Raw genomic sequence first — 13,703 nt, 5'->3', positions numbered from 1 at the left:
GTTTGATGTCATTAATTCTCTGAATTTCAGTGTATTTGGTACATGACAATAATTGTTTCCGTAAAGAAAAGAACTCTTCTTATCTGCCCGGAAACTCTACTACCGTAGTCCAAGCCACAAGTCACTGACAGTTCAAGAAAATTCCCGATAAAGTTATCATCATTGATCGAAGACTTCGATTATTCAACTTGTAAAAAGTGAACAAAAATAGAAAGGATATATACCGGGGTCATTTGATGTTGTATTGACTAAAATTGAAGTAGGTCACGTCCGTATATAGTTTTCAGATCAATTGATCTAGGTTATTTCAGTTGCATCATGAAAGGTGAAGATAATGAACAGTGATCATTCAATCTCACAACTCCTATAAGGAGTACAAAATAGAGAGTTAGGCAAACACAGACCCCTGGATATACAAAAAAAAAACCAAAAAACCGAGGTCCCTTGTCACAGCAAAAAAAACAAAAAACAAAAAAAAAAAAATTAATTATTTGGGTATAACATTAAATTTTAATGGAAATTTTCACAAAATGTTTTAGCTGCGCTATGTAGAAAAAGTTTAAGTAGCCTGTTAACCAAAATGAAAAATTTGCATTTAAATGTAAGTACACAGTTGTCATTGTTTGATACGTATATAGAAAGTCTAGCAATTATGGTTGCGAAGTTTGGGGCTCACATCCAGCAAATGAGTTGGAAACTGTTCATTCGAAGTTTTGTAAAAAGATTTTATGTGTCAAGAAGTCTACTATGTCTATGATGGTCTACAATGAATACGCAAGATCGTGAATACCGAGTTAGTGGAACTCTCTTGTAAAGAAGTCCGGAAAAGCGTGTCGATCTTGGGCATTTTCTGTTTATTCAAAACATGGGATCGGAAGACGATTTAACATCCATGTGCTTTCCGCAATTAAAAGCATTTTTAAATGAAAGGTGTGTAAAAACGTCTGGATACAGGAAAAATGAATTCCTAAATTAGCTCGCGAAGCTATATATTTTGAGCAAGCTCTTCTCAGCTTTGGGAATTTTCTGGCTGACAGCAGTGGGGGAAAATCCACCACATTTCCATTCAAATCTATCATTTGTGGATATTTCTGCGTATTATGTTTCTTTCTTGAATCATTACTACAGTCTAATGCAATGCAATGATAGTGCACCATTGATAAAATCGGGTGGATCGATCACGACAAAAGTTTCAGAACTGGTATTATTTACGAACATGCCCAAATTCTTGCATACTTTGGGTCTCGCAAGACTTTGAAAGGGGAAAGTAAAATTTAAAACCAAGACGGAAAAAGTAGTCGCGATCTTGCGTATTAGGACGGACACCTCTACATGTGCTAAGAAAGTATAGAATATTGAAATATTGATTGAAACTAAAGAAGACAAATAATTGTATTTTAAAGAGTATTTATCAGGAAATGTTAGATGTTTGTGACTCAAATTCTTTTACTTGTTGGTTGACATATGTAAGAAATATTATATTCTTTAGGATTTGGATATGTATGGAATGGTACTTATGATATAAATGAAAACAAATTTTTATCTGAAGTAAAACAAAGACTACAAGATGTGTTTATACAAGAAATTTATAGTGTTTTTGAGACGTCACCAAAATGTAACTTATATAAATATGTCAATGATGGTTTTAAATTACAATTGTATCTTACAAAATCTGTTCCAAGTATGTATGTTCAAAATATTAGTAAATACCGATTATCCTCACATAGATCAGAAATTGAACAAGGTAGATTTAGCAATATTCCAAGAAACGAAAGAAAATGTAAATTAAATATTATTATAAACACCCCTCCACTTTCAAGCTTATCCAACTATTATCAACTGGAAATATTACGGAATTACGTAAACTTGGTAAATACCTATATAAATGTTCCCCTATTAGATCTCATTATAAGACTATCCTCAGTATCTATCCTGTCCATGTACATCAGTATGATATAATATTATGTTCTGTTACTATTTCATTGTATAAGTTGATGTATATACGTTATACCTATGAACTGTATGGTTCTTGGTCAATAAACAATACCAGAGTTGGGATCATTATCTATTATACGTAATGACATTGATTGTTCAGAGCGATGTTGTGCTGAGCTTGCTATTAATTACGTTTAAATTTCTAGGAACACAGGTGATCTCTGTCTAATTCGTACCTCTAACGATCACGTGATACTCCATCGACAGGAGGGACAAAATCTAACAAGAAACATAAATTGTATAAAATTGTAAATGTTTTAAATATCATATATATGTATATGATTTGTTTTCCTACTGGAAGCAGAACAAACAACCGAATTTCATTGAGCTGCTGTCTCATTTGAAGTCGAAATGTGATGTTAAAAATGCATTTCAACAGTTAAAAGTTAACATTTCACATATTCTATCATTTAAATACCAATTGTTAGACTGTTCTTTACCGGTACATATTGATTGTAAGGCCGTTCTTTACCGGTACATACTGATTGTTAGGCCGTTCTTTACCGGTACATACTGATTGTGAGGCTGTTTTTTACCGGTACATACTGATTGTAAGGCTGCTCTTTACCGGTACATACTGATTGTGAGGCTGTTTTTTACCGGTACATACTGATTGTGAGACTGTTCTTTACCGGTACATATTGATTGTAAGGCCGTTCTTTAACGGTACATATTGATTGTTAGGCCGTTCTTTACCGGTACATACTGATTGTGAGACTGTTCTTTACCGATACATATTGATTGTGAGACTGTTCTTTACCGATACATATTGATTGTGAGACTGTTCTTTACCGATACATACTGATTGTGAGGCTGTTCTTTACCGGTACATACGGATTGTGATGCTGTTCTTTACCGGTACATACTGATTGTAAGAACGTTCTTTACCGGTACATACTGATTGTAAGACCGTTCTTTACCGGTACATACTGATTGTGAAGCCGTTCTTTACCGGTACGTACGGATTGTGAGGCTGTTCTTTACCGGTACATATTAATTGTGAGACTGTTCTTTACCGGTACATACTGATTGTGATGCTGTTCTTTACCGGTATTTACCGGTACATACTGCTTGTGAGACTGTTCTTTACCGGCACATACTGATTGTGAGGCTGTTCTTTACCGGTATTTACCGGTACATACTGCTTATGAGACTGTTCTTTACCGGCACATACTGATTGTGAGGCTGTTCTTTACCGGTACATACTGATTGTGAGGCTGTTCTTTGCCGATATATATTGATTGTAGGCTATTCTTTACCGGTACATACCAATTGTTAGGCCCTTCTTTACTGGTACATACTGATTTCGATTACGAATCACTCCGTTTACCTAATCAAGATGTAGGGCTCATGGCGGGTGTGACTGGCTGACAGGAGGTGTTTACTCCTCCTAGGCACCTTATCCTAAATGTACCTCCGATATGTCCAGGGTCCGTGTTTACCCAACTCTTTATTCTTTAATTTTTTAAAGGAGTTATGGTATGGATTGCTATTTGTTATCTTCACTTTTTTCATATTGTAATTTGTTTTTATAAATTGAAATTTTGAAAAATCATGATTACATGGATCTCAAAATCTGCTAAACGCAGGGGCGAATCCAGGAATTGCAGTTACGGGGGGGGGGGGGGCGCCACTTTATGAGGCAGGGGGGCTGGGGGGTCGCCTTGAGGCGAAGCCCTGGTGGGGGTCCAGGGGGCTAAGTCCCCGGAAGCTTCTGGATTTTACAGATTTTATAGGACTTGAAATATGTCTCCTATTTAGTCATTTGTACTATTTTCTATCATTTTTATAAGGTGAAATTAATAAAATGAAGCAGATTTTAAGGGTTTTTCGAAAAAATTAATTTCTCCCAATAAAGTAATTCAAGAAATCAAAAGATTTTGTCATGTTTTTCTCCGGGAGTGGAAGAAATTATTGCTTCTTTTATCGTTTAGTACATTTTTCTAAACAAGATGCCACGATTTACCTTAAATTTGAAAATTTTAGGGGGGGGGGGCGCCGGCTGCGACCCCCTTAAATCCGCCACTGACAAGTTTACTCTCTACATAATCATCTTGGTGAAGTCTGGGTCTCCTGAATTAGCTTGAGCGTTGTGTAATGGTTATAGACTGTGCATCAAGAATTTGTCCGATCGCTTTTTCTCGGTATCTGATCAACTTGGCTCCCATCGGTGTCATTAAAATATGCAGTTACTGCAGAATCAATACTTTTTAAGATTTGTCATAATAGCTAAGATTGTGAAACGACAGCCACGCCCCTTCTTCCGGGGAGTAACTGTAAAATCTTGATATTGGTGCCGAGAGTGGTGGCCTTGACTAAATTCCGCGGTCGTTTAAAGCGTTTAGAAGGTTACGTAATATTAAAAAGCTAGGGGAGTGTGCTGAGAGTACAATGTATTGCAAGCATTATTCATTCCAAATATTAATGAAAGACTCTGATAATTTTGTTGCATTCAATGTGAGACTGGCATATGGTATATTATCATTTTTGATATGTCCCTATTTAATTGTACTTCGACCCAAGGTAGAGTACCGTGTAAATGAAATGTGTACACTTATCAGTTTAAAGTTCCAGTTATCGACTTTACGGTGACATTGATTACTCCACGGTAGTAATGGCGTACGGTAAGTCGTATTCTCTCGCTAGATATATATACATCTCGAAATTGCTCGTATTTTTTGTTGCAATATTGTGTTTTTGTGATCTTGCTTTTGTGTTTACATATACTGTTAGTTTTTTGGGGGGTGTCATGGTTGTCAAATACTCTAACCCGAACCGAGCCCCATAAGTAATTTCATGCGAAATATTTACAATGTACGACATGCTTTCACGCAGAGCTGTGACCGACGAATTTGTTAGAATGACTTGATTAACAAAACAACCAGAGAAGCAGAGAATGTGCTGAACAATTTTTTTGCATGTGTTGCGTAGTTTAGCAAAAAATTCATAAAAAAACTATGACAAATAAACTATACAATGTATGTATGTTTTTTGTTGGAAACACAGGGGCTAAGCCCATTTTGGGCCCGAACTCCGTGATACCATATATATATATATATATATATATATATATATATATATATATATGGTATCATAGAGTTCGGGCCCAAAACGGGCTTAGCCCCTGTGGTTGGAAAGGGTGAGTTTTCCCAATATAAGATTTAAGTTTACGATGGTCATATCGAGACACGTGTTACATGCGTGACTCGGGAGGGGGAGGGGGGCACACAAACATGTGCACACATATTACTCTAGAGACAATGCTAAAATGGACTACTATCTATGTATCGCCCTCTCCCTCACTTTATATACACACACAAGCCACCCTGTCTGTCACACACACACACACACACACACACACACACACACACAAATCATGTTATTTCTGACAAGCATGTCGTCACTCATTTTGATGTTGCTGTTCATTCTAAGTTTTCTTCTGACTCTTCCTTTACAGTAGGATGTTGTGGTGGCCCGGGGTATGCCACGCCCCTGGATGCTATGAAACTTGGTCCTCACGAGAAGCTTGTATATGTCCCATGTATAACCCCCGTCCACAGAAAGAAAGACCTTGCAGATTATCTAGCCACGATAGATGTGGACCCCAACTCCCCGACATACAGCAAGGTAAGCAGAGAAGATTATCTAATGGGCCTCAAATCCCCGACACACAGCAAGGTAAGCAGAGAAGATTATCTAATGGGCCTCAACTCCCCGACACACACCAAGGTAAGCAGAGAAGATTATCTAATGAGCCTCAAATCCCCGACACACAGCAAGGTAAGCAGAGAAGATTATCTAATGGGCCTCAACTCCCCGACACACAGCAAGGTAAGCAGAGAAGATTATTTAATGGGCCTCAACTCCCCGACACACAGGAAGGTAAGCAGAGAAGATTATCTAATGGGCCTCAAATCCCCGACACACAGCAAGGTAAGCAGAGAAGATTATTTAATGGACCCCAACTCCCCGACATATAACAAGGTATTGCATCGGATTACAGAGTAAAGAGAGTTAGAAAATTCAGGTATTAAAGAAGTTAAGGGTTTTCAAAAAAAATCGTAGATATTGCGATATGTACCAAAAACTTACAGGCGGATTAAATTCTGATCAAATATCGCTTGAAACGACATTTTGTAGTTATCACAAGCGTACAGAAGATGTTGAGGAGCTGAATCTGTAATGAATATTTCGGTACCCAGTTTGTACACTTGTAACGGTGTTTGATCACACCCAACACAGTATACACTACGATACGCTTTTCACAGTAGAGCTCGAACTTGGTTTTTCATTCCTACCACGTAAAGAAACTTAACAAAGTGGACTTCCTCCTGAAACTAAAGATTAGCAGCCTGGAAATTCAAATAATCCTCAGGCATCCCCGCATTGACCACGTGTTGGGCGAAAAGATTTAGAATTACCCTCCCCCCAATAAACTGATCAAAGAGTTTTGATTGTATGTACGTTTATAAGGAATCTAACTGACTAAGAGTTAGTTTAGTTTAAACAATAATTCGATAATAATGTTTACAAACAATGTCTTATACATGTAACAGATTGAGAAACAAGCCAAAAGGCTTATAAAAATATTTCCAAGTACCACGTTTCACTAATGGTCATGGAAAAGTGGGGGTGGGGGTGGGGATGGGGGGAGCTGGTCAATCAAACTACAGCGGTGTTTGCTTGTAAAAATAGCAAAGATAACGGGGAAAGTATATTGTACAAAAAGATGGGGGACATGCTTCGTGCCTATCTTAGCCTAAGAGACTATCTGCATGATAAATGATGGCTCAATTTCGGTCCATTTATAATAAAGAACGAAATAGTGACCGTCCAAACTCCACTCCACCAAAGTCAATGACTTTATGATATTTAATGAGATAACATTTAATACCCCCCTTTCAAGGTCACGTTTAGTTCATTCACTCGAACCATATAATGGTACACGAGGAACATACATACCATTACAACTATAAACTTGTCAGCGGTATATAATAGATACTATGTAGGCTTAATTAAATACACAATATACATGTATAAAATACATGTATGTTATTGTGGAAAGAGACTTGGAAGGCATGGAGGACCCGATTGTATCGTATATTTTAAAGATAACCGAACATAGATTTTAAGCCGAAGATTTACTTTATCCAGAATTTTATTGTTGACAAAATAATGAAACAGGTAAATGTTTAAAATTCGTTGAATCCGAACTAATTTTTAAACATCGGGTGGGAATAAAATTGTTACATACGGTAATTATGTAACTTGTAAATGAAAGGATATCAAAGAAATCATTATATAGTATACAGTGTATGATTTTTTGATGATTTTGTGATTTGGTTCTGTCCTCATTATTCAGTGCACATATGTAATTAATTTTTTTTCCCATGAATCATGGCGATATATACTTTACACAATTCATTGTAGCACTGTAAGCACGTGCTTGCAAATATTTTCGTTAAATTTTTATTACATATTACGAAAAATGTCCTCAGCTTCTGCTTACAAATATTTCAAACCTAGCTACGACACTGCACATTACAGGTGAATGGGGGTTCCGATCCCCTAGACCCCCCCTCCCCCCTAGATCCGCGCATGTACACGACATTGATGATAAAAGCAAATTCCTGACCTCACTTAACTGTTTTTGTTGCAGGCCTGACCTATTTTCAAAGCTGAACATATTGTGGCAGTCGGGAGTTTATCGGCATACTATAAAACCTGGCCTGGTCCTATTGTTCTGGTTTGGCCTGGCCCCAATTTTGGCCTCAAGTTTGGTTCCAAACCTAATCTTGGCCTGGTTCAAAACTTGGCCTGGCCTCCAATATTACCTCTAATTTGGCCTCAACCAAATTTGATTTTTGTTTTTCAGAATTGTAATTGGTTTTATAGATATATCATTGGTTTTATAGAAATATGATTGATTTTATAGATATATAAATGGTTTTATAGATATATGATTGATTTTATAGATATATGATTGGTTTTAGTTTTTCAAAGTTATGGTAGATAGGTGATATGTTTCTGATGTGCACATTAAAGATTACCTTGTACTGCCACCAATCTGATTGATTTTATTGAATATCTATCGATCGGTTTATCGGTCAATTCTTCTTTCATTCCCCATCCTAAATTATGAACTAGTACGTATAAAAAAAAAAGTATACACTACTGATGAAATCGTTGGTTTATTGATTTTTCCCCAGAATTGTAATTGATTTATTTTTTGTTTTAACTTTTCAAAATTGTAGAAGATAAATGATATATTTCTGTTTTGTAACTGTGTATCACTACCAAAATTTATTTTGCGTGCCATCGTCGGATCCCACAGGTTTTCACTCCGGTAAACTGCATTCGTTGAATGTAGTTTACCCGCGGGTCCCGACGATGAAAACGTGCACATTGAAAACACGCTCATCTTACCAATGACCCACTTCATTTCCCTGATGTTGAATCTAACAGATTTGCACCAGCTAATGATAAAACCATTCAGTGTTGTGATGCCGGTATACTGCCTTCACTCTCATTGATAAAAGCAATTATGTTTGATATATGAAGCACGTGCGACTAGGAGTGTCTAATTATCAAATACTCCATAAACAAATGCAGATTAGTAAATACAATTATAGTTTTAATGGTAATAAAAGTTTACGATGCTCATACTTTTATTCAGTTTTGATACTTTATCAAAATGATTTCAAACAATCTAAAATGAGATGGAAAATCTTGATTCACATAAACATTACCCTGTTTGTTTATTTACACTATAATGGGATATCGGTTTTTCAACGTGGCTCTTCAAAGGAAGTCAAAGTTAATCAATGATATGCGAGTTTCCAGGTTTTGGATGGAAATGTCACACGTGCTTATAGCATGGGAACGTGAATTTTTTTCTTCAGGGGATTAAAAATAAATTTCAAAAGGAATCATTGGTCGAGATAATGAACCAACATACAAAATCAAGAAATATGATATGCATATATTTTTTTTTACTAATTTTGTGCTACCTATCCTATTGAATTTACATGTACAATGGTTATGAACATATTTTTATTCTACTGTATGTAAAGTACAAAACTATGAACTCTAAAATATGAATTTAACATCCTATTTACTTCGTGTGCGATTATTACTTATCTGCAGTCTGTTGTGGAAAATCTAAATCTATACTAGCAAACCTTTTTACTGTAATCATTGTAGTATGTTCATATTGAAAACAATGTCACTTGTACTGTTCTCAATGCTCGGAACGCCCCCTCCCCTTCGTCAGAACATTTTGCTAAAAATGTTTAAAAAACCACACCACATTTTGAGGATGACCTCCCTTTGAAAACCCGCCAATTCAGTTTTTTTTTTTTTTTTGGTCTATCCCTGTAGATTCATTTGAAAGTGTAACGCTTAGATTATCATGTCTGCTGAATACCGAAACAAGAGACTAATCATATCATTAGTTAGAATATAAGTGAAGAAAGGAAAAGAAAATAATTGTATCTATCCTTCTCACAGACTCAGGGGACTATGAGATGACTCGGGACCCCTCATTGAGGATGGACATCTATCTATGAAATCAATCAATTCTGAGAAGCAGAAAAAAAATCATATTTGGTTGAGGCCAAATAATTTTTAGGAGGTCAACTTTGAATTTGGGTTGTAGTCAAAGTCGAGGCCAAAATAGTGGCCTGGTCGACTTTGAGATCAGATCAGGCCATTGGGGGGTCAGGGCAGGTTTTATAGTATGCCGGTTTTATCTCTGTAAACTACACCGGTGTCAGATTATGTAAATCTCTCAGTTTTTACGTTTTAATTCGAGGCACGTAGCATCGTTTTTCAAAATGGGGTGGGATGGAAAGGAGTAGAGTGGGCAGCCAGAAAAATTGACTCCACTATTGTCTTCAAATTAATAATAAAAATTAAAAATAAAACTGTCAGAAATAATTTTTATGCCCCCGCAATCAGATTCGGGGGAATATTTCTTTTGGTCTGTCTGTTTGTTTGTCCGTAAAAACTTTAACGTTGACCATACCTTTTGAACGGTTAATGCTAGGGCTTTCATACTTCACATGTATATTCACTGTGACAAGATCTTTCTTATCTTAACATGAGATAAGATCCATCAAGATAACTGCCAAATAGGAGCCACTTTCGAGTTGTCTAGCAGTTGTAGTCGTGACATTACTGAATGTATATAGAGCATTTGTTCATTGAAATACACGTAGCATCAAGATATTCTGTTAGCTGTGCTCTAAGAGTCTTTTATACACTGTTGACAGGATGCAAGTCTATAACTCTTCTGGTACATGTACATATGGACATTTTTCTTTAAATTATTTAGACGTTTAGCATTTTATCCCAAGCCTTATTTAATGGAACATATGCTTTTCCAAATTCGTAAACTACTAGATAAAAATGAAGTCAACCACCCTTTTACTCTTACCAGTCCCTACTAAACGATCTATTGGTTTTTTAACAATGTGTAAAACGGATGTGACATTGAGAATTGTGAATTTTTTTTTAATTTCAAACAGATATCTGTGCAACCATCGCTATTTGTTGTGCCGCCATCGCTATTTGTTGACTTTGAATTTACCTTTGGTTTCGAAAGTTCAGATGAAATTAGTATGGACCTGTAAATATATGTACATTTATTCATAAAATGATAATTAAAAAAAAAAAAAAAAAGTCAAAAATAAAAAAGAAGATCTGTATCAATGACCGGTCCAAACCTTTGCTTTTTTTTTTTGATGATTGAAAAATTAAGACTTTCAACAGCAGGTAAATTTGGAAGTTCTCGCTTGTCACCTTTGCTACCTCCAATAATCCTATTTTGGAGGAAGAAATCTAATTCTAATTCGCTCGTTTTCCCCTTTGGTTGTTTCTTTTGCGTCCATTGCGTCTCATCCGTTTTGTGTGACAATCTGGTGGATATGCCCCGTTTTTCTGCATACCCAACATGTTATTTCTGAGTTTTAGGGGACTGTTCCATAGATTATTAGAAAATTTGCTGAGCCAATTTTTTTCCCCAAGTCGTCGTGATTGAGATCTACTTGATGATTTATTTCCACAGGTTCCCCCAGTAAATCATGTCCGACTTGTAGAAATGTTGTAAATTGTGTTCAACTCTTGTAGAATTTGGATGATATCGCGTGCATAATGAAGAGAGCTTATATATAGACAATTTCTTCTTTCCAATTCATGAAAATAATTTTTAAATCAGATAGTGGAATTATCCCGCATGAACTTTGATGTTAGCCGATCTTTGAACAGATGATCGATAAAAATAAAATAAAAAAAACGATCAGACGACCTTCAGTAAATCTGTCAAATGACATTCACATGCAGATAGCGAGTATTTCGCACGGATCTGCACGTTTTTGCACTTCTCTTGTTTGACATGTCGTAACAACACAAAGAAATTGCGTGTGTCTCCTAATAGATAGCTTTCAATAGATCTAAAGATGGGACTTTCCGTTTGATATTTGTGAAAAGAATCCCTCTTATCTGAACTGGCTTTGAATGCCATTAGTTTACTTTTTTATGAGAATGTTTTTCTATTGACTTTTGATTTTTTGAACATTTTCGGGAACATCTTCGAAATATTTAATTTGACAAGTTCGTAAGTTACAATTCAAACGCGCCATTTTTGCTGATAGCCTATTTATAGCATCAAGAAACTGTTGTACAGGTAGAAATGTATATTTATACAAAATGATAAAAAGATAACCTATTCATAGCATCAAGGTATATTTACTTGCATTGACCCATCCGTTGATAAGATCCTGGTCACGTGACCCATTCGTCGACAAGATCCAGGTCACGATACAAGATTTAATCCATGTCAACTCAATAATCCTATTCAGTGAAGAAAAATAAATTACAAAGAGTAAAAAGAAGTATAGTTTTAAAAACAAACCGAAAGTCTAAAAGTCATATGGAAATATTTTCCTGTTTACGGAAGGAAGTTTGATCTTCGTGGTTGACTTGTCACATAACATCCCTCTGATTAGCGTCTTTGTGTCTTGAGACGATCCCTATTTAGATGTGTTGATAGTTGTCCAAGGACAGTCACTGTGTATACTGCTGATCAGTAAGGGTATTGCATGGGTTATGTAATTCATCTCTTTAAGCCAATCCCCTTAATCCAAACCAAAGGTAGTTCGCGTGCACGGCGGACTTCCTAATTTTGGTTTCTCCGAAATCTTGATGCACAAGCCTGAAAAATTAAGTTCGAGTATTTTAAAAAGTTGTTACAAGTTGCAAATTTAACCGCCTTGTCACACAGCTGAATAATAAAATTTGTGATGTAATATAACGTTTATGAAATGAATATGTCTATTGTTACAAACAGTGTTTGTGTCACCACCATTCAATAGAGAAATGACAGTATGTAAATCGCATTGACTTGCCTTTAGACTTCAAAGGATAGAAACAGAAAATTGCCAACAAATAATATCATTTGCTTTCGATTCATCTTATGTTTTCAGTGTTTAGGTAAAGGATTATTTCAAAATTATGTTACGAAACCACAAACATTACCGATGGTATGGTTTGAAAAACATTTTGTATGGCAAATATTGTGATAATGTAACAGTTCTGGTACATTAATTTCTGGTACTTTGATTCATGCATTCGTCCATTGATATATGCTACTTGATGATGCGAATGAAATATATTCATAGAATTATTTATAGTTTTTTGAGAGGCATTTGAGAACAATTGGTAAGTGCTTAATCTTCCTTTTTTCCGTTTTACAACGTATTTAACCCCTTACTGGCGCTCGTTTTCAAGAGGTTATACACCGTCTTTTCAGTACTATCAGTACTTTGATTGATTTTACAGGCTACTTAACCCTGCTGACGCTCGTTTCAGGTTATACATCGACTTTACATGCCAAACAAAGAGGATGAATTGCATCATTCAGGGTGGAACGCCTGCTCCAGTTGTTATGGAGATCCCTCCAAAAGCCGGAATCGTCTGATCTTGCCGTGTTTGAACAGTGACAGAGTGTATGTTGTGGACGTGGGAACCGACGAGCGAGCACCGCGGCTGTTCACGGTATTCTCATCAAGTTCACTAGAGTGTTCTCCCTTCTTTGCAGACGTTCTTTAGTTCTAAATATAGTCTTGATACCTCAAAACATCTTGTATTAAGCAGGCATGAGTGTCTCTATTATGTTAACATTAATTACGGTATGAAATTTACAGGTTTGTAGATTTCATTAATGTTGCTTTATCCAGTAAAAGAAATTAAGGTAGCTCCATCCTCATGTGACTTATCAATATTAATGGTTAAAAGTGGAAAAACTTTATTAATTTCCACTCAATATAGTTTAATTCAATTAATAACCAAAGAAAATGTATATGTTACCACCTTTTTAAAGATGTCAGACATACAAAAACAAAAGTATACAGCAACATCAGAAAATCACACATTTTCGTTAAACAGAATAATAAAAATAGATAAAAACTTGTTAAAATGACAAAATTTAGATACCAACAGTTTTAAAACTGCTAACTCATAAATATGTATAGATTAATTGTGGATGTTAGGGAAACCAATGTATAATAGACATCCAGTAGAGGAAATTTCAGCATAGGAGTTATTGCCCTTGACAACATTTTTTAATCATAAATAATTGATTATTCGTGGAAAATGTAAACTTTTTCAGTATTAATAGTTTACCAGATTTTTTATTATATCCAGTGAAT

The 13,703-nt window shown here is 35.7% G+C and overlaps 1 protein-coding gene across 3 annotated transcripts in view; it reads left to right on the top strand.

Annotated features, from left to right (window-relative positions):
- Positions 1–13,703, top strand: part of LOC125657858 (methanethiol oxidase-like) — a 52,853-nt gene that overhangs the window by 33,729 nt on the left and 5,421 nt on the right. For 2 of the 3 annotated variants that reach the window (XM_056149309.1, XM_056149310.1), the window contains exons 2-3: positions 5,453–5,622; positions 12,865–13,050. In XM_056149309.1, coding sequence (XP_056005284.1) covers positions 5,453–5,622; positions 12,865–13,050 — 356 coding nt within the window. Of the gene's footprint in view, positions 1–4,390; positions 4,620–5,452; positions 5,623–12,864; positions 13,051–13,703 lie in introns of those variants that run through there. The other variant, XM_056149311.1, reaches the window with a different exon arrangement.

The sequence above is a fragment of the Ostrea edulis genome, chromosome 9 (assembly GCF_947568905.1).
Source record: "Ostrea edulis chromosome 9, xbOstEdul1.1, whole genome shotgun sequence".
Lineage (NCBI taxonomy): Eukaryota > Metazoa > Mollusca > Bivalvia > Ostreida > Ostreidae > Ostrea > Ostrea edulis.
This window is presented reverse-complemented; position numbering and strand designations above follow the sequence as displayed.